This window comes from Prionailurus bengalensis, chromosome B3 (genome assembly GCF_016509475.1).
Source record: "Prionailurus bengalensis isolate Pbe53 chromosome B3, Fcat_Pben_1.1_paternal_pri, whole genome shotgun sequence".
Classification (NCBI taxonomy): domain Eukaryota; kingdom Metazoa; phylum Chordata; class Mammalia; order Carnivora; family Felidae; genus Prionailurus; species Prionailurus bengalensis.
Window position 1 is genome coordinate 28,045,821 of NC_057355.1, and position 23,131 is coordinate 28,068,951.

At 36.7% G+C, this 23,131-nt stretch overlaps 1 protein-coding gene across 1 annotated transcript in view; it reads right to left on the bottom strand.

Annotated features, from left to right (window-relative positions):
• HERC2 (HECT and RLD domain containing E3 ubiquitin protein ligase 2) overlaps window positions 1-23,131 on the bottom strand; it is a 278,735-nt gene that overhangs the window by 61,909 nt on the left and 193,695 nt on the right. The window contains 14 exon segments of the mRNA XM_043554905.1: window positions 3,661-3,886; window positions 4,604-4,748; window positions 5,509-5,680; window positions 5,764-5,845; window positions 6,032-6,209; window positions 6,509-6,548; window positions 6,551-6,598; window positions 8,086-8,229; window positions 8,333-8,414; window positions 9,835-9,946; window positions 17,710-17,885; window positions 21,249-21,340; window positions 21,430-21,535; window positions 22,462-22,652. Coding sequence (XP_043410840.1) covers window positions 3,661-3,886; window positions 4,604-4,748; window positions 5,509-5,680; window positions 5,764-5,845; window positions 6,032-6,209; window positions 6,509-6,548; window positions 6,551-6,598; window positions 8,086-8,229; window positions 8,333-8,414; window positions 9,835-9,946; window positions 17,710-17,885; window positions 21,249-21,340; window positions 21,430-21,535; window positions 22,462-22,652 — 1,794 coding nt within the window.

A 23,131-nucleotide genomic window follows, 5' to 3' on the forward strand; every position in this document is an offset into this window, starting at 1 on the left:
AACCATGAGATCATGACCTTAGCCAAAATTGGATGCTTAACTGACTGAGCCACCCAAGCACCCCAAGGAAACTTCTTTTAATATAAAGACACAATACGTTAAAAGGAAAAGGATGAAAAAGATATAGTATGTCACAGTGCATGGAATAGCATGGTTATATACTATACAGCATTGATCAAAGAAAGCTGGAGTGGCTATATTAATATGGGACAAATTAGATTTTAAAAACAAAAAACTTCAAAGCAAAGGGATAAAAAGGATAACTGACAGAATGATTACAAAGTCAAATAATTAAGGAGAGAAACGTAAATGGTTCCATATGAAAAGCAGGAAGATCCTAAATCAATGACCTAAGCTTCTAATATAAGAAATTAGAACAAATTAAATCAAAAGAAAAAGAAACAAATTAACAAGATTAGAGCACACATCACTAAAACAGAAAACAGAAAAATAATAGAGAAAAATCAAGGAAACTATAAATTTGTTATTTGAAAAAAATTAGTAAAATTGACAAACCTCTAGACAAACTGGAAAGAGAAGATACAGTCACCAATATAAGGAATGAAAGAAATGGCATTACTACAGATTCCACAAATATTAAAAGGAAAATAAGCCAATACTGCCAATAAATTCAACAACTTACATGAAAGGACAACTTCCATCAAAGACATAAATCTTACTAGAAAAGAAAGAGATAACCTTGTATCCCTTAAGGGAATTAAATTTGTGGTTAAAAGAAAGAAACCCCACAAAGAAAACATTAGGCCCATATGGCTTCACTAATGAATTCTATTGAAAGAGTACCAATTATACACAAATTTAAAAGGAAAATGAAAAGCAGGGAACATTTACCACTTCATTCTATGAGGTCAGCATTACCCTGACCCTGATACCAAAACCAGACAGAGACATTATTTGAGAAGTACAGACCACTATCTACCACGAACAAAGAGGAAAAGGTTCTTAAAAAAATTTTTTAGCAAACTGAATTTAACAAAGAATAACCCATAAGTCAAAACAAAGTCTAAAAGGGAATTTTTAAAATACATAAAAGTGAATAAGAAAAAACAACATATCAAAATTTGTGAGCTATAGCTAAAAAGCAGTGCTGAAAGGAAAATTTATACTATTAAAAGTTTACATTAGGAAAAATAAAAGGTCTCAAATCAATGAGATGATCAAGAAACTAGACAAAAAATAAACATAAAGCAAGCATAAAGAAAGAACTAATGAAGATGAGAACAGACAGCTAAAAGCAGATAAACAACAGAGAAAAAATTTAAAAACCAAAAAGCTGCAAAACCAAGGGGGGTTTATCCCAGATACAGAAGACAGACTCAAACAACTGTATGTGAATATTCATGCAGGTTTTATTTGTAATAGCCTAAAACTAGAAATAATCCAAATGTCCTTCAGTGTGTGAATAGTTAAAACATAGAAGAATACTCAGTGATAAAAAGGAATGGATTACTGAAACATGCAACAACATGGATGACTCTCCAGAGTACTGTGCTGGTGGGAAAGGGCAATGTCAAAATGTAACAACATAATGTGACATGAAAAGAGCTGTAAGTTAAACAGACCCACATGGAACCCCTGATTAATATAAATTGGAAAAGATAAGACTACAGTCAAGCCCCAGTTTCATCTATGTCAGAAAAGGAAACAGCACACAGGAAGGCTCAGGATCTTGCCCCAGTTTATACAGCTAATAAATGGTGAAGCCAGAAGACCACATTTCAGATAATTATAAAAGCCAATGATGCTGGAGATTGAATGTCCCCTCATGAGTGACAGAGGAGAAAAAAATACATTTCTATTAGAATAAAGAAAGATAAAGTTGCCTTAAAAAAAATCAATTGTATTTCTATATATTAGAAAGTGCCAACTTGAGTATTTCTAGATAATACACAAGGAACAAAAATAATTTTCAAATGTCACTTATAACAGTATGAACAATATAAAATACTCCGGGATAAATATGACAAAGACTTATAAAGTAAAACTATAAAATATTGCTGAGAAAAATTAAAGACCTCAAAAAATGCAAAGAAATGCTACATCCATGGATTGGAAGATTCAATATTACGAAGATGTCTGAACTGATCCATAGTCAATGCAATCAAAATTCCAAGAAGGCTATTTCATAAAAACTGACAAGCTGATTCTAATACTCAAAACAGCATCTGAGAAAGAACAAAGCTAAAGAATTACCACAGCCCGAATGTGGGTCTTTTATAAAGTTATAGTAATCAAAACAATGTGGTATTAGCATCAAGACACAAAAATAAGTCAATAAAACTGAGCATCCAGAAATAGATCCACACATACACAAATGATTTTTGACAAAGGTGCAAAAGACAATTCAATGGAGAAAGAATAGTTTTTTCAATATATGCAACTGAAACAACTGGGTATTCACACACATGCCTCCAAAACAGAATTTCAATGCACATCTCATACAATATATAAAATTTAACTCAAGATCAAGCATAGACCTAAATATCTACAACTAAAGATCTTACATAACACAGGAAATAAATCTTATGACCTTGAGTACACAAAGGCTTTTTTAGATATAACACCCAGAGTATGAACCATTTAAAAAAATTGGATCAAATAGATTTTATCAAAATTAATAATTTCTGCTCTTTAAAATTGACCTGAAGAGAATGAGAAGATAAGCCATATTTCAAGAAAATATGTGCGAGTCACGTATCTGACAAAAGACTTGGATCCAGAATATATAAAGAACATTCAAAACTCAATCATAAGAAAACAATCTAGTTTTAACTACAGTAAAGATAGGAATAGACACTACAACAAAACATATATTTGGATAGTAAATAAACATGATGCTTAACATCATTAGTCATCAGTGAAACGCAAAGTAAAACCACAATGAGATACCACTACATATCTACACAAATCTAGGCTAAAATTATAAAGACTGACCAAACCAAGTGTAGACAAAAATATGGAGGTGGTATTATTATCACCACAGGTGATAAATAACTAATTACAGTATATCCATAAGTGAAATATTACTCAACAATAAAAAGGAAATAATTACTGATACATGCAACATGGAAGAATCTCAAAATAATTATGCTGAGTGAAAAAAGTGAGATTTGAAAAGTATATACTGTACGATTCCATTTATATAAAACTAAAAAATGCAAATCTATATATAGTGTCAGAAGACAAGTCAGGAGTTGTGGGAGGAAGGGAACTTGAGAAGGGGCACAAAAGATAGATCTGTGTTCACTTATCTTGACTCAGTGATGCTTTCACAGGCACAAACATGTCAAAGCTCACAGCAATTACACTTTAAATATGTACAGTTTGTTGATTATACCTGAATAGAGCTGTTGAAAATACCAAGTAGCCCAGCACAGTGCTTACATATGTCAAGCAGTTATTATACAGCACTGTCAGAGTGGACCTGATCATAATATAAGAATCAACATCAGTACTTCCTTTTAAAATTTTCATTCCAGCATGCAAAAATCAGAGTACCGTGATTATTTTGTGATCTTGGTTCAGAATGCAGTTAACACAGTGCTACAACCTCTAATCTGGTGGTCTTATTAAATATTCTATCTAGAATGTTGCTGTACCATACAGAAGGATCTCATACTAAAAACAATTCTGTGTTACCTAAATATGAAGCACCTAAAGGGTCTCTTGCAGTCTGAAAGAGAACAGGCTCGTGGACAGAGGGTGTTGCCACATCAACAGTAGTCCATGCCACACTGTGTGAAGACCCACAAGCCACTCGTGTGATCTTCTGGCCTTCTAAGCCTTGCACAAGTGTGGGCTTTCTATTAACCGTGGTCGTACCATTGCCCTGTTGGCCATGGTCATTATCCCCCCAAGCATAAACCTGTTACAGGGAACAAAAACAGAATTTTTCAACATTTCGAACATTTTCTCTAAAATTACTTCAAAATTCTTTCTAATGACTATCAATAAATATCTACTTAATATCAATCCAATGAATTCATCTATTTGGCTTTGTTTTAGGAAGCAGGGAGATTCTCCTCTTCAATAAGGTTCAATACTTATTTTTTTTTCCTTTATTTTGCAAAGAAAAATGATCAAAAACAATATTTTCACTTTTCCAGTAATTCACTTCTTGGCTTTACAGAACTAGAAGGAATAATTAATTTTAAGTCATTTTGTTTTAAAACAGTGTGCTAATTTGTTGTCATAAATGAATTTTTAAAATATAACATTCATGAGCCTGTCATGGAGGAGTAATACTTGTCATGAATGACTTTATTTCTAAAATGATGTACGTATATCTCTCCATCAGCTATCAAGTTCTAAAGTGAAACACTGCTAACACCTTAGCAGTAGGAGCACCTTCCATGACAATAATCTTTTCTCATTTACAGGTGGATTTTAGAGCAGGAAAACCCACTACTTTGTAATACATGTTAGTCAACAACACTTTACTGGGTGCCCTGCCCATGCTTACAACTGGACAGATACACACAGGAACAAAATGGGCACAGCCCACCCTCCTAGTTCTTCATCATTTCATTTCATTTCATCGTAAGTTACACTTTTGATACAAGGACTTGTCACCTCAGCTTACCTGCCCTGCGTCTGTGACGGCTAGGCAGTGCAGGGCCCCGACGGCCACATGCACAATCTTCTTCCCTCTCAGCCCTTCCACCACCTGCGGCTTCCGCACATGCACATCAGAGCCATGGCCCAACCTGAAGTAATCCCCCTTCCCCCTGCAAGAAAGTCAACAGTGTGCATTTTAATATATGGTTATCATCAGGTAATGTTCCACAGGAAAACACCCATTAAAGCCAACATGTTAACATCAGACTAAGTGCCTAGGGTCTCTGAAATTATGTTATAAAATAGTATATCATTAATTCAAATTAATTCACTAATTCTATAGTAAGATCCTTAACATATATTGTACAACACTTAAGTTACTGATGTAGATTTTATATAAAGAGTTTGAACACATGACAATTTCAAATGCTTCTTAAAAGTCCTCTCAGGTCTAATTCTTCCTCAAGCTGCTGCTGAGTCATAACACTCAAGCAAAGGCCCATCACACTGTCACAAGGTCAGCTGGGTGCCCTACTCCTTTTAAATTTAATAAAATAAGCTTTCACAAGACAGACGTGAACTTTTTCAGGATCAAAGAAATAAAAAATCTGCTTTCTGTCCATTTGATCACTAGGCTTCTGGCATGGTAAGGAAGAAGAAACCCTCTATATAAACTTCATCTAAACAGAAAAGACAAGCTGGGCTAAAAATTCTCTACTGTTCTTTCCCAAATGACCGAGTTACAATGAGAAATTTATTATTATAATATTGTCACTAATCCTAAGTCAAAATAAATAAAAGAACAAAGATGCCTGGATAAGTAAGAAAATGAAGAGTTAACCATCCCTCCAGGGTAGGCATGGGGTACAGGGTCCCACCACTGTCTACATGGACACGGACACATTGATGGGTGACAGGGAGTTTACGTACCAAGTCCATACCACTCCTGACTTGGTGAGAGCCAAGGAGAACTGAGCTCCACACTCAATCTGGCACACACCCTGTCCATTCAGTCTCTCAATGTTCTGGGGAATGTTACAGCCTTCACTTCCTCCTCGGCCCAATTTTCCAAAGTCACCATCACCCCAGGAAAATACCAAACCTAGGTTCAAAAAATATGTACTTCAGGCCAGCATTCATGATGTTCCTACCCACCCAGAAACATAGAGTCTGGCAGCAGCTCACCTTCATCAGTCAGAGCCAGGGTCTGTGCATCTCTACTTCCACATGCAACCTGGATTACTCTGTGACCAAGAAGGACTTTGACCTACTCAATTACAAATTTAAAAACAGAATCAAGCACAGGCACTGAAAAAACAAGGGAAATTTTTTCCACAGACTGAAAGCCAATAATGCACATGTCTTTATGAACTTTCCTAGACTCGAAGCTTATCTTCTCTTGAAATCAGCAGATGGTAAGTTTTCTGTAAGCAACAAAAATGTGTATAATCACCATTTTGGGCTTCAGCTGTGTTGTATTATCCCCATGTCCCAACCGGCCATACTCTCCAAGGCCCCAGGTGTACAGCTCCCCACTGGATGTGAGGGCTGCGCTGTGCGAGCTGCCACAGGCAATATCTCGGATACGCTTGGTTTTCAGGGCCTCTATAAGCCGTGGCTTGTCACAGTTCCTAAAGCAAGATAAAATAATATTCCCCATAATTGATCAAGTCATTTTAAAGAAGAAAAAAAGGACATCAACACTGATCCACATTTAGTCAAACATCTGTAGATCAACTATCAAACATTAAAACAGATCATGTGAGGCCAAATCACATGCACAGATATTTTTAACAAATAGATATTTTAAGTTCCATTTTCAAAAATGACCTATCCTATTTAATTTTCTGCAAAATAACTACCAAAAGATGTTCACTATTATTATCAGTAACAGTTTCTTACTAGCAAGTAATGAAGAAAATATTCTTACATTCTGCTGAAGTGTCCAAGTTTGCCATCGTCACCTTCACCCAGGAAAACACCTTCCCATCAACCGTTAAAGCCGTAGCATGCCGGCCACCTGCAACATCCACACAGATATGGGCTGCCAAAGTTGCATTACAAAAAGTTCACAGTGTAATTACTTACTCTGCCTGGCATAGAGTATGTGTTCAATGAATATGTGCTGAATAAATGAGTAGATAGGATCAACATTTCAGGGTGACAAATACATAAAGTAAGTGAACTTTTATTAAACTACAAAGTTGAAATCCTAGAAAGAATTTTACTTGCAATGAAGAAAAAAACAGTGCCATTTAATAATGGGGTTCCTGTTATGTTAAATATACAAAAGATCAAAATTCAGATGGAAAAAAGTAGAAATAAGTACATTTGTGATTAGGCAAATTATCAAATGTACTGGCAATTAAGCTTTAGAAAAATGCACACCAACAGTGAAGTTATTTAAGCAAAAACAGTATCATTTACAATTAAGGCACTGTATTCAATCTTCATGCTCATGCTCTTCCCCAGTGTGGACCACTGTCCCAGTCCATCCACTCTGCCCCATGATTGAACAGCACTATCTTTATTGGCATTTTCTGTCACCTGTGTACCTGCCAACTCCTGAGATCCCAGTCCCCCACAACATTCATTCTGCCCTATTCTTTACCAACAGAACCCACAGCAAGGAGAGTAACAACACACTCAGCTAAAAAGTATACTTCCCAGACTCCCTTGTCCAGAGAAGATGGTGACAGAGACATGACAGAAGTGAGCAAGGCTTCCTGAAAACTGCTTCGAGGGAATGAGTGGGCTGGAGGAAACACCTGTCTGTGCTCACCTAGGAGAGCTGCATGGCCATCTATCAAGGATGGACAGAAAGAGCGAGCCTGTGCTTATGCTCCTCGTGGGCACTCAGCTACCATATTGGCCCTGGACCCCGGCTCCAGACTTTTACAGAGGAGAAAGTAAAATTCTATCCTGCTCATGCCACTACTGTTTGGACTTGCTTTTATATGGGGCTAAACCCAAACCTATTCAGTGCAGGCATGAACTGAGTTTTGTATCTAATTTAGTTCCATTCCTCAGAGGCCTCACACAGTGCTTTGGAATAATTCTCAGTAAAGGTTCTAAATTGAGGGAGTGGGATTTTTTTCAGAGGATCTTTCTTATCACTAGGGTTCACAGACACTTTGAAAATCTGAGGAAAGTTATAGGCTCTTTCCTCACAAAGATATTCAAGCTTATATTTAAGCACAGAACATGACGATTTCAAAGATGTCATGAACCAGTGACCACTGCTTCTAGACTGAAAATGCATACCTTGGAGGGTTAGTCCCCACACGCCTGGAATGCCTACAACTACTGGTCTCTAAAAACCCTTGTGTACCAACAATAAATTCTAGACCACCTGGAGATTTATATTATCCAATTTTTATTCTTAACAAGTAAAACTTGAAAAGGAATGCAAGGACGCCCTCAGAAAAAATATTTAAGGGCCATAGTTATTTACAGAGCATGAGCAAAAGGCTTATCTGCATACAAGTGCCAACTCTGGCCTGGTACCTGAATGAACGGCCACCTTCTTGACCACGTAACTGCTAAGAGCTGTAATCTGCCGAGGGATGGGCACAGTCCCACTAGAGATGCCCAGCCCCAGCCGGCCATTTGTGGCTTCTCCACAGGCATATACCTTCCCTTCCACAGTCACTGCAAAGAACAAGGAGGATAGGACTCACTTTTCACAACATAACAACTATGTTTTTAGTGCTAAGCATAATTTAAAAATTTTTTAGTGTAAGAATAATCATACCTGCAAACAAACTTTTAGAACCACCAGCCACCTGTACTACATTCAAAGCAGATAATGTCTCCGAGAACGAAGGAACTTTTATCTAGAACAGGATTTGTTGTTAAGCAAAAGAAGGAAAAAAACAATTTTATTTACACGTTTGAAATTACATGTAAACTTTGTAATTTGGATGGTTATATTAACCAAAGATGTTCTTTTCTCTAAGAGATTCAGTACAGTATTCTAAAGATGAAATGATATGCTGAGATCTACTTTAAACAGGGGTGGAGGTGTAAAATAAATAAAGACAAAAACCATGACCCTCTACTGTTAACGGTTGAAGCTGGACAGGAACATGAGGGCTCAGGTCCCTATTCTTTCTACCTGCTATGTCTGAACAGCTCCACAATAAAAGGTGAAAAATAAAATACATATGATGTAAAGATGTAACCCAGCATCTGGTAAACATTTTATTTCATGTCACTTCCTGCTCATTCTTATTGATTCTGACATCTCTCAGAAATTATGTGCTTCAATTTCCCATTGGTATGGGTATGACTTAATTTAAAATTCTTAAAGACTTTATCTTTATAATTCCCCAAAATTATCAGATAATCACTACTCCAGCACCAGAAAGAATCTTCATCATAACCATGGAATGCCAAATCTATGCTTCACGTGCAAACTCCAACAAATCCTCTATACAGCCCCACACCATTACAACTGAGACTCCCAGAGCTTACTGCCCCCTGCCCACCTCCAAATGGAGCCTTGGGGCTTTAAAACACAAACTGATTCAAGGATGTTCAAATAAAGATGAAAATTTGTTGTATTTGAAAGGGGAGATTTAAAATGACTTCTAACTTTACCAGCTTCTCAACAATGCAAGTTAATAAGGGATCTTATGATGGGTGAAGTCTCACAGAATACTGAAAGGCAGAGACACTCATCGGAAGGGAAACTATTTCCAGGCACTAAATTTCGAGTAATTTGTTTTGTGGCTAGAGACACTAAGTAACATAACAGATGCTGAATTCAACCCTAGTTCAAATGCATCATTTGTTGTACCTAGTCTTTAAATGACGTCTTGCTCATCTTTATGCCACTATGGCATTTTTTACACATTATTTTGTTCATGGTTAGCGAAAATGTTTATTGTACTGAAGGCAAAATATAATTACAGTCATAATTTTCATCTGTTTGTCAAATCTTTCCAAAAGTATATTTTCTAGTTTATAAAACAGCAATAATACCACTACATCTGAAGTGCACTATTTTCTAACGACAGAGGCTTTAATAGAAACTAACTCTGATGTCTGCAAGTTCATATCAAGAATTTCTTTAGAAAAGCCAATTTACACAACAACTTATAGAAGGTAAACCATCATAAAAACCTCCAAAGAGGTCTGATTATTTTTGAGCCTCTCTGGGACAAAGGCACCAGCAAAGATCCTCCTCGATCATGTAATGACAGGTGATGACAGGTGAGTGTCAGGTGAGGAACTTCAGGCAGAGAGGGATACCTTAGAGCCCTTCAGGCCGCCCAGCTGGTCCTTGTCATTCAGTCCCCACACAAACACTTTGGTTCTTATTGTAGCCGCTGATTCCAGCCCTGCAGCCTTCTTTCTAATAAGGCTAACCAAACAAAAAAGACAGAAATAGAAGTCATTTAATATAAAAAAATTTTTTAAACAAAAAGGAAAGCAACCTCAAGCAAGCAAAGTTTGCTGGTTATTATCAGAAACTCTTAAAAGTTTTGTTTTAATACAACAAAACCTCAAGTAAATACACAAGTTAGCATTCCAGAGGGTCAAAATTTCTAGATGCCATCATAATACCTTTCAATAGTGTAATTTAACTCTAGCCTTGTTTTTGGCGGAGACCTTTCTATGACACACTATGAAGCTCTCTTTCTTTTTACACATCAAGTTGAACAAAACAACTGTTTTACTGTCTCACAGATATACCCGCCCAATGCCTCAATACACAACTACTACAGATGTTAAATTCAGAGAACACTTAATGATTAAATGGCCTCAGGAATCACCACTGGGCCTGGCATTGTGGCAATGTCCGTAAATCTAAATGAACAACTGGTTTATTAAACAATAAACATTTTTCCCCTCAAAGAAGTAATAAAATAGATTTAGCCATATGACTTTTGAGGTACTCTAACACAGATACATGTCCCAAAGCAAAATGTAATTTTTATCCTTCACACCCTCTGCCCTCCACATAGGGCAGCTGGGCTAGAGATCCCCCACCTCCTTGCTCTCCTGAGGGGCCTGCTCTGTACCCCAAGGCTCCTGAAGCAAAGCTCTGGCTACTGGCTCCCACCACCTTGCTCATTAAATCTCCTGACCTGCCCTCAATGGGTTGGAAGTTGAATGAATAAAGTACTCCAGTTCTTGAACTCGAGACCACCAAGTAAATGGGACAGTGTTAGATTTTCTTCGTTGTCAGGTAATGCCAGCTACTAAGGAACTGCTTCTTCTGTGTTTAAGGTGTTTGCCTTTTTGTTTGCTTTTGTTCTATTTTTATAAGTGAGGATGGAAAAGTGAAGGCTCGAGACTAGATTCCAGATAAGTAAGATTTTTTTAACATTATATACTAATGAATATTTACTTTCAGGGATCAAATATTATGGGTTGGGAATAAAAATGTAGGAAAATTCTTTCATCTGATACCAGGCAAAAGAGAACAAGTAATGTATATTGTAAGTACAGATCTTCCTCCACTTACAATGGTGTTATACCCCAATAAATTAATCATAAATAGAAAACACCATAAGTTGAAATGCATTTTAAAACTGCACCTAACCTATTCAAAAATCATAGCTTAGCCTACCCTACCTTGAACATGCAGAGAACACTTAGTCTATAGTTGGACAAAATAGACAAAGCCTATTTTATAATAAAGTGTTGAGCATCTCATGTAATTTCTTGAATACTGTACTGAAAATGAAAAACAGAATGGTATAGGAACAGAATGGCTATAATAAGTATATTGGTTATTTACCCTTGTGATCACATGGCTGGGAGCTAAGGCTTGCTGCTGCCATCCAGTATTAAAAGAGAGGATTGTACCACATATTACTAACTTGGGAAAAGATCAAAATTCAAAATTCGAATATGGCTTCTACTGAATGTGTATCACTTTTGCACTATCGTACAGTTGAAAACTTACAAGTTAAACTACTGTAAACCAGGGACCATGTATCTTTGACATACTTACAACACATTTTAGTCAAAAATATGTATGGGACACCAAGAGTGATATGTAAGATATGAAACAACTAGTACCATGTAATTATCAACCAGCAGGAATGGAGGTCAGTGGGTAGTTAGTGTGGGCAAGGGGAGACTGTCTGGACTACTCATTCACCCTGAAATCGTTAGCTAATTAAGATCTGACAGGAAAAAACATTACATTCAAATACCTAGAATTATTTTGTTAATGTATTCAATTATGTAAAAATTTCATCAATGAGTATAGCTCAAACATTTTTGGTTATCTCATATATATAGTACATGTATTTACATATTTGCCCAATTCATTTTCATAGCTACTGAATAAGAATATGCAAATCTATAGATCTTCCTCTTAAAAATCTCAATGATTCATTCAAGGAAACTGGAATTTTCCTTCCTTAATTAACGTATATAGATACCACCAGTTTGAACCATAACATACAATATGATATATATTCTAGATGAGGTAGTATCATATATACTATTTTCTTTTCAGTTTCAGTGCAAAGGTTCCAAAATAATACATGACAGAATCCAAAACCAAGATCACAGAACCCCAGAATAACCTGATTTATTGCCACAGTTGCCACCCATTCACGACTAAGAGAATGTGTTTTAATAACAGTGAGAGGCAGAGCTCCTCTGTTTCTAAAAGAAAGACAGCTTACATTGTCTAAAAAACTAAAAAACACTTAGTGAAAAGGGCAGTGCAGAAGAACTCAGCCAGCACTAGGGTACCTGCCTCCTTCTAGTATCCGCAAGGAACAGGTTACACTAGCAGGACAACAGTAACACGTATCAACTGACTTTGTATATCATTTGATTTAGCAATGTACTTTTAGCAATTTCTCTAGGGAAATACAACTTATCTGAGGAAAGTGATTTATCTCTGTTGTTTTCTACTGGGACGTGAACAGAGCTCAAACATCTGCCTACACATTCCAGTCCTCCATAAACATCTTAGAATTAAAAAAGCGATGGGAATGCAAGCAGTTGCAGCCACTCTGGAAAACAGTATGGAGGTTCCTCAAAAAACTAAAAATAGAACTACCCTACAACCCAGCAATTGCACTACTAGGAATTTATCCATGGGATACAGGTGTGCTGTTTCAAAGGGACACATGTACTCCCATGTTTATAGCAGCACTATCAACAATAGCCAAAGTATGGAAAGAGCCCAAATGTTCATCGATGGACGAATGGATAAAGAAGATGTGGTATATATATACAATGGAGTATTACTTGGCAATCGAAAACAATGAAATCTTGCCATCTGCAACTCCGTGGATGGAACTGGAGGGTATTATACTAAGTGAAATTAGTCAGTCAGAGAAAGACAAAAATCATATGACTTCACTCATATAAGGACTAAGAGACAAAAACAGATGAACATAAGGGAAGGGAAACAAAAATAATATAAAAACAGGGAGGGGGACAAAACAGAAGAGACTTATAAATATGGAGAATTGAGGTTACTAGAGGGGTTGTGGGAGTGGGGATGGGCTAAATGGGTAAGGGGCATTAAGGAATCTACTCCTGAAATCATTGTTTCACTATATGCTAATTTGGATGTAAATTTTAAAAAATAAAAAATAAAATTAAAAAAGAAAGACAGAAAGAAAGAACCTATAATCTAGATATATTTCAGAAGTAGTTAGATTACAGTCTAAAAGCCATCTTGGATTTTTATATATATTTAAATTTTTTTCTGTACAAGATAGATACTGGTTTTACTATTTGTATGAATTTTTGTATTTTATGAAAATTTCTTACTTATGCCTTAAGAAACAAAGCCATTTGAATATAACCCACACACAACACTTGAAAATCCACTGTTTTCTGGGGCACCTGGGTGGCTCAGTCGGTTAAGCGTCCAAGTTCAGCTCAGGTCATGATCTCACAGTTTGTGAGTTCGAGCCCCGCATTGGGCTCTGTGCTGACAGCTAAGAGCCTGGAGCCTGCTTCAGATTCTGTGTCTCCTTCTCTCTCTGCCCCTCCTTAACTTGTGTTCTGTCTCTCTAGGTCATTAAATAAATAAATAAATAAATAAATAAATAAATGTAAGGGGGAAAAAAGAATTAAAAAAGTGAATGTGCAGAAACCTGGCAGATGTCTTTCTTAACCCTTGGTATATGTTATTCCCCTGCCCGAAACACCTTTTTCTGCCCACTTTGTTTTGAAAACTCTGACATTTCCTGAAAGTATGCCTTTGGAGAGAGTTTTTCTTGTTCTCCTGACAGATCAATGCTCTTTTGTAGATCAACGGTCTTTTGTTTGACTCTCAAAGCACCATGCATTTCTCCTTCATGCACTTTCCACAGCCGTAAGGCCACTCTGATGATGAATTCTAATGTGTGTGTTTGTCTTAATTTGCATATTCACCACAGCATTCACAGGACAGAAACAGGATTTAGCTAATAACAGGTATTCAATAGATTTATGGTGAATGAGTACACTAATATTCATCACTATAATATTCATGCAAAATATCTAATTGAGTAAGCAAATGAGAACATTGTCATAAGATGAAATACTGCACTCAATAAAATTACATGACAGAAGACTATTTTTTTGTTAATTTTTTTTTTGGTTTTGATTTTATTTTTGAGAGAGACAGAGTGTGAGCAGGGGAGGGGCAGAGACAGAGGGAGACACAGAATCTGAAGCCGGCTCTAGACTCCAAGTTGTCACCAAGAGCCCGATGTGGGGCTCAAACCCACAGACTTTGAGATCATGACCTGAGCTGAAGGCGGTCACTTAACCGACTGAGCCACCCAGGCGTCCTAACAAAAGGCTATTTAATGGTATGGATATTTGAGGGATAAATACTGCCCATAATTACACAATAATATGAATGTACTTAATGCCAAGGAACTACATACATTTAAAAAGGTTTTTTTTAATATGAAATTTATTGTCAAACTGGTTTCCATACAACACCCTGTGCTCATCCCAACAGGTGCCCTCCTCAATACTCATCACCCACCCTCCCCTCCCTCCCACCCCCATCAACCCTCAGTTTATTCTCAGTTTTTAAGAATCTCCTACGGTTTGGCTCCCTCCCTAACTTTTTTTTTTCCTTCCCCTCCCCCATGGTCTTCTGTTAAGTTTCTCAGGATCCACATAAAAGTGAAAACATATGGTATCTGTCTTTCTCTATGTGACTTGTTTCACTTAGAATAACACTGTCCAGTTCCATCCACGTTGCTACAAATGGCCAGATTTCATTCTTTCTCATTGCCACGTAGTATTCCTTGTATATATAAACCACAATTTCTTTATCCATTCATTAGTTGATGGACATTTAGGCTCTTTCCATAATTTGGCTACTGTTGAAAGTGCTGCTATAAACATTGGGGTACAAGTGCCCCGAGGCATCAGCACTCCCGTATCCCTTGGGTAAATTCCTAGCAGTGCTATTGCTGGGTCATAGGGTAGATCTATTTTTAACTTTTTGAGGAACCTCCACACTGTTTTCCAGAGCAGCTGCACCAGTTTGCATTCCCACCAACAGTGCAAGAGGGTTCTTATTTCTCCACATCCTCGCCAGCATCTATAGTCTCCTGATTTGTTCCTTTTAGCCACTCTGACTGGCATGAGGCGGTATATGAGTGTGGTTTTGATTTGTATTTCCCTGATAAGGAGCGACGTTGAGCATCTTTTCATGTGCCTGTTGGCTATCCAGATGTCTTCTTTAGAGAAGCGTCTATTCATGTTTTCTGCCCATTTCGTCAGAGGGTTATTTGTTTTTCGGGTGTGGAGTTTGGTGAGTTCTTTACAGATTTTGGATACTAGCCCTTTGTCTGATATGTCATTTGAAAATATCTTTTCCCATTCCGTGGGTTGCCTTTTAGTTTTGTTGATTGTTTCCTTTGCAGTGCAGAAGCTTTTTATCTACATGAGGTCCCAATAGTTCATTTTTGCTTTTAATTCCCTTGCCTTTGGAGATGTGTCAAGTAAGAAATTGCTATGGCTGAGGTTGGAGAGGTTTTTTCCTGCTTTCTCCTCTAGGGTTTTGATGGTTTCCTGTCTCACATTCAGGTCCTTCATCTATTTTGAGTTTATTTTTGAGAATGGTGTAAGAAAGTGGTCTGGTTTCATTCTTCGGCATGTTGCCGTCCAGTTCTCCCAGCCCCATTTGTTAAAGAGACTGTCTTTTTTCCATTGGATGTTCTTTCCTGCTTTGTCAAAGATTAGTTGGCCATACTTTTGTGGGTCCAATTCTGGAGTCTCTATTCTATTCCATTGGTCTGTGTGTCTGTTTTTGTGCCAATACCATGCTGTCTTGATGACTGCAGCTTTGTAGTAGAGGCTAAAGTCTGGGATTGTGATGCCTCCTGCTTTGGTCTTCTTCAAAATTACTTTGGCTATTCGGGGCCTTTTGTGGTACCATACAAATTTTAGGATTGCTTGTTCTAGCTTCGAGAAGAATGCTGGTGTAATTCTAATTGGGATTGCATTGAATGTGTAGATAGCTTTGGGTAGTATTGACATTTTAACAATATTTATTCTTCCAATCCATGAGCACGGAATGTTTTTCCATTTCTTTATATCTTCAATTTCCTTCGTAAGCTTTCTATAGTTTTCAGCATACAGACCTTTTACATCTTTGGTTACATTTATCCCTGGGTATTTTATGCTTCTTGGTGCAATTGTGAATGGGATCAGTTTCTTTATTTGTCTTTCTGTTGCTTCATTATTAGTGTATAAGAATGCAACTGATTTCTGTACATTGATTTTGTATCCTGCAACTTTGCTAAATTCATGTATCAGTTCTAGCAGACTTTTGGTGGAGTCTGTCATATTTTCCATGTATAATATCATGTTATCTGCAAAAAGTGAAAGCTTGACTTCATCTTTGCCAATTTTAATACCTTTGATTTCCTTTTGTTGTCTGATTGCTGATGCTAGCACTTCCAACACTATGTGAAACAGCAGTGGTGAGAGTGGACATCCCTGTCATGTTCCTGATCTCAGGGAGAAAGCTGTCAGTTTTTCCCCATTGAGGATGATATTAGCTGTGGGCTTTTCATAAATGGCTTTTATTAGGTTTAAGTATGTTCCTTCTATCCTGACTTTCTCGAGGGTTTTTATTAAGAAAGGATGCTGAATTTTGTCAAATGCTTTTTCTGCATCGATTGACAGGATCATATGGTTCTTATCTTTTCTTTTATTAACATGATGTATCACGTTGATTGATTTGCGAGTGTTGAACCAGCCATGAAGCCCAGGAATGAATCCCACTTGATCAAAAAATAAAAACAGTTAAGAGGCTGGGGCGCCTGGGTGGCTCAGTCAGTTAAGCCTCTGACTTCAGCTCAGGTCATGATCTTGCACTCTGTGAGTTCAAGCCCCACATCGGGCTCTGTGGTGACAGCTCAGAGCCTGGAGCCTACTTCAGATTCTGTGTCTCCCCCTCTCTCTGCCCCTCTGCCTCTCATGCTCTGTCTCTCTGTCTGTCTGTCTCCCTCTCTCTCTCTCTCTCAAAAATAAATAAACATTAAAAAATTTTTTTACTAAAAAAATAAAAATAGTTGAGGATAGATTTTATTATATATATTTTACACAATATTTTAATTTAAAAGTTAACAAAATATTTAGCAAAAAGTTTATAAAATGTATATCATATCACACCATCTCTTGGAAAAACACAATTAGGGACAGATAAAAAAGAAAACTAAAAGGATATATATCAAAACATTAATTGTGATATTTCAGGTAGAAAAATTAAACATTTTTATTTCTTCTTTTTAATGATATTTAATATTTATTTTTGAGAGACAGAGAGTACACACATGTGTGTGCATGGGGGAGGGGCAGAGAGAGGGAGACACAGAATCTGAAGCAGGCTCCAGGCTCTGAGCTGTCAGCACAGAGCCCAACGCAGGGCTCGAACTCTCGAACCATGAGATCATGACCTGAGCTGAAGTCAGACGCTCAACCAACTGAGCCACCCAGGCACCCCAATGTGTTTCTACATTAAACATTTTTCAAAAATTAAGTTAAAATTTTTTAAAACAACTAAAATTTTCCAAACATTCCTGAGTGCATAAAATTACTCTCATTATTAAATACACTCCAATTAAATACCTGCTTTTAAGGGTGAGAATTTTGGAATGAGCACCACCAGTAACAAATGGCTCTCACCTCCCACTGTTTCCTTTTTCATCTTCTTCCTCTTCATTATCAGAGGCTAAGAAAGGAACTGCAGCTAAATCTTCCTCCTCTGCACGGATCCGCCCCAGCAGGATGAGACCATGAATTTTACAATCAATTCCTGAGCTCCTGCACTGCTTTATTGCAATTTCAATATACCTGTGATACTGGACACAAAAACAGTAAGCTACAGACTTTTTAAACTCAAATACATGAGATACTTAAACTGGACAGCAACACATTTGAGACATGGAATGTGCGGAAAGTTACAGCTCTTTCACTTTAGTTCTGGAAATTTCAAGCAAGTTAGGCAATATTAATACAGCTACATTTGAGTACAGTTTTAAAAAGGCATTAATCACCACGTATGTATATCCAAGGCATGGGACTCATACTCATTTTCTTACTAAAATGAAGCAGTATAATAGCCTTACTGAATGACTACAAGCTTTTCTGTCTTAAAGCATTATAGAACCAAGAATTATTTGGAAAGAGATTAAACATCAGGTAGTTCAGAGCATTCTTAATTTTTAGTATAAAGAATACTTGAATATATATAAATTAGAGAAAATCACACAAAAAGCCCCACAACCCTATCACCTAGTTCCAAGTTATCAACATTATGAGCAATTTTGTTCATATATGGATTATCATAAGAAAATTCCAGGGACCATGTTGTTTCAAACTTCAGTGTGTCACTGAAGTACAGGCATTTAAAAAATGCATCCACATTACTATGGTCATACCTAAAACAATAATTCTTTCTATCATCTAATACGCTACCAGTAATCAACATTTCTGATCATCTCATAAACATTTTTCTATTCTTGGCTTGTTCAAATCAGGATCCAAACAGGATGCAACCTCTCTCTGTTATGCCTTTGACATCCATTTGTTAAAGTTGGTTCTTTGTCGTGCAGAGTGCCCCACATCCTGTATCTGGCATCTACAGTATTCCTCTATGCCTATATTTCCTGTGAACAAAGAGTGATGAGGCAGCATGAAGCACACACACTTCCACTGACTTCTTATTGCCCCAAATGGACCTGATCAAACCACAAGATCTACTACCTAAGATGTCTCAGGAAACACAGATGGAACAAAACCACTGGAATGCAAAAAAACAAATGAAAAAATGAAAAATTCTACAGGAAATGAAAACCAATTTCTTTCTTTGGCAAAACAAAACCAAGAGAATCAAGACTTAAATGAAGTGCAAAGTAAAGGCACACAAACCAACTGCAAAAAGATATTTATGGGATAACTCCAAAAAATGTAAACACTGACTGGATATTGTATGATATTAAAGAATAACTATTAGGTGTGATCATGGCATTGTGATTACGTTTTTAAAGTCCTTGTTGGAGGTTTGTTTATTTATTTACAGAGAGAGAGAAAGAGAGCAAGCGAGCAGAGAGAGGGCAGAGTGAGAAAGGGAGAGAGAGAATCCTAAGCAGGCTCCACGCTGGGCGTAGATCTTGGGGCTCGATCTCACAACCATGAGATCATCACCTGAGCCAAAATCAAAAGTTAGACGTATAACTGACTGAGCTACCCAGGCATCCCTTTTATATTTCTTATTTATTCGTTTTTTTAATTTAATTTTTTATGTTTATTTTTTAGCGGTTAATATTGAAGTACATAATGTGGAATAAGGTCATATCTAGGACTTGCTTTTAAACACTCTAGGAATTTAAAAAAAGGGGGAAGATATAGGAGACAGTGAAACATGAATGGCAAAAATGTTGATAATTGTTGAAGATGTGTCAAAGGTTTGTGGGGGAATCAGTACACTTTTTATTTTTGGTTATGTTAGAAAATTACCACAACAAGCCATTTTTATAGGAAAGGCAATGCTAGAATGTCCAATGGCTTCCCAGGAATGATAATATTCTCGTTCTTAAGCTGGTTGGAGGAATAGAGAGTGGGTCATGAGTTTTCCAACTACTCACAATGCTTCATATTTCTCACATCTCATGTACACTACTCTATACTTACCAAATATTATGTAATAAATTGTTCTAAGTTGAAAATTTATTGTATTACAATTAATACACCTTTTATAAATCGTTAGTTACTGATTTAATTAACTCTACTTGATTTAAAGTACAACAATATTGAGAAGTATAATTAAGACATTAGACAAGCTGCTTTCAGTTATCTAGCAATGAGTTAACAGTAAAATGTACTAAAACTCGGTATTACTTTTTTTCAGAAAATTCAGTATTATCTTTCCTTTCAATAATTTATGACTTTATTCACTTATTACCACCACTGGTACTAATTATCAATTAATTAATTGGTATATCCCAAAATAATGACATTCAGGAATGAATGGTTTCCCATAATTCTATTTATTGAAGTTTGAAAATAAAGGCCGGATCATCACCTCTTAGACCTGGGAAAAGAAGCTGGTACATTCCCATAGACTAGATACAAGTTACCAACTTTTCACCCATGAACAAATTAACTTGATGGCTATGTATCAGCTTCTTTTAAATAACACACTAGGACCACCTTGAACTTGTCTGCTCTTATGTGGGTAGACCAACGACAATAATAGTAATAATAAATGCTGAACTGAATTTAATAATTTAAAAATAAACTCACTTATGGGGCACCTGGATGGCTCAGTGGGTTAAGTATCCAACTTCGGTTCAGGTCAGGATCTCATGGTTTTTGAGTTCAAAAATTCTGTGCTGCAGATGGGAGCCTTGAGTCTGCTTCAGATTCTGTGCCTCCCTCTATGCCCCTCCCCTGTTCACTTTGTCTCTTTCTCGCTCTCAAAAATAAATAAACATTAAAAAAACTTTTTTTTTATTTTTTGAACTCACTTATAAATTTTAGATGAATAAATGTCAATTATTTGATATCTTTACCTACTATCATTGTACCAATTAAATAAGTCCTCATGAAATAATAATATATAGGTGGTATTAAAAACTATCTTATTTTGTATTATTTTTAATATATTTAATTTATTAAAATTGTATTGACACCTGTGTGAAAAGATTTACTGAAAGATATGAGACAGTCTCACTGCTCTGTAATAGAGGAACTATGTAAAAGAAACTTGACAGCATTTTCAATATTTATAATAAACTTGTATTCATTTTAAAAATTACTTTATAACCAAGCAAATCAATAGCTCAGTATTTCAGGACATGTTCCATACTTGATGCCACAGGAATGAAAACAAAAAAGCAATTTAGGTGTCACATGTGCAGGTAGAAAAAAACCATCACATCTTAATAGATACTTAATAAAAACAATCCTGTGCTGCATACAAAAACCAGTATGATGTGCCCGGTAACAACTTATGCTAGGAGCTTTACCCTCACTTCTTACTTAAGATAGTGAGAATGAAATTTATTTTGTTTCCTTTTCAAGCTGATCTGATAAGCAGCAAATTCAAATTATATACCTGTTTAATCTAATTCAGGGGGGAAAGCAGGCTCAATGTTAGTTTAGAGACAATCAAAAAAGTCACCTCCACTGTCCTTTGCAAACCATCAAAAACGATATCATACCTCTGTGCAGTCATTCAGAAGGGACACTGTGGTGTCAGTGGGATTAATGTTGATTGTCTTTAGTTCAATTAGGTTATTTAGGGAATTTCCACCTAGTGGGGAAAAAGAGAGTAAAGGAATCAGACAAAGGAGTTTTTATCCTATGAGAGAAGATATTCTTTGAGTAAACTAATTCAATTACCTGACACCACAACCAGGGAAGGCATGTAGCTACTGTCAGCAGGATCAACTATCATTTTTAATCTATGAACAAGAACATCTGGGAAAATCTCCAAACGAATCCAATGCTTAAAAAAAAATGTACTCTCAATTAGTAAAACTCAGCCATATTTTAGCTATTAAAATAGTATCACTGAAGACTGAATCTACATGAGATTTTCTAAATATATGATATGACCTGAGAGAGAGGACTATTCTACTCTACTACTTAATTGTTCATTACAAGAAAGTCTCACTCTGAACCCCAGAAACTATGTGTTTAGAGACTCCTGATCTTCAGTGGCCTCTTTATACCCATCAAGGAGTGGACTATAAAAAATACTAGAATCAAGATAGGAAAAAAAAAAAAAACCCTTTTCTCCAAGACTGACCATGAGTTCAAAAGATGTACACCCACACGTGAGCGCAATCATGATAACATTCCAAAGAGCAACACATATTTGTTCAGACATATTAGAAAAAGTGCTCACCAGAAGCAGAATCTGAACTCATACATTTTATGTGGGAGAGTTAACAAAAACAACAGCAATTACCCCCTTCTATCAATTGGTCAGTTAGATAATATGGTACATATATTGCTTAAAATCTCTGACAATTGGGGCACCTGAGTGGCTCAGTCGGTTAAGCATCTCACTTTGACTCAGGTCATGCTCTCATAGTTCATGTATTTGGGCCCTACATCGAGCTCTGTGCTGACAGCCTGGAGCCTGTTTCAGATTCTGTGTCTCCCTCTTTCTGCCCCTCCCTGCTCATGCTTAGTCTCTGTCTCTCAAAAACAAATAAAAAATGGTAAAAGGAAAAAAAATCTGATAATACATATTGGATGGTGTATTACTCATAGCTTTAAAAATAATTTTGAACTAAAATATAAAATCAGTACTGGCAGGTATCAACACAGTATAACTTAGCAGGTTTTTCAAAGTTCATTTTGAAGTTTAAAATGGTAAAGCCATCTAAATAAAAGCATTTCTAGAAGTGCCACATGGCACACTACCTTTCCTTGTGAGCCAGATGACTGCCAGCAGGGCTCACTGCCATCAATAAGACGAGAAGCCTGGTTCACAGAGGATGACACATTTAGGCTCTTTACCATCCGGGACCAGCTGTCCAGCAGCATTCCTGGCTGACTGCTGTGACAACGCTTCAGCTGTTTTCCAGAACGGCCACAAAATATTGCAGACTGTCCTATTTAATGGTGGTCAAACAGTGTTAAGATGTGTATGGAAGAACCTTCACAACCAAGAAATAAAGAATACTACACAGTGAGAAGTTCTTACTTCAAGAAAATAGTAAGTTTTCAACTTAAAAGGACGGAATACCGGGGCGCCTGGGTGGCGCAGTCGGTTAAGCGTCCGACTTCAACCAGCTCACGATCTCGCGGTCCGTGAGTTCGAGCCCCGCGTCAGGCTCTGGGCTGATGGCTCAGAGCCTGGAGCCTGTTTCCAATTCTGTGTCTCCTTCTCTCTCTGCCCCTCCCCCGTTTATGCTCTGTCTCTCTCTGTCCCAAAAATAAATAAACGTTGAAAAAAAAAAATTAAAAAAAAAGGACGGAATACCTAAAATAGCTTCAAAAGCTTAGTCAGTGTATTTTATACCAATTTATGAAATGAAGTTTATATAATGCTATGGCTTATTCTACTTGACTGTCAAGTAACAACAGAGTG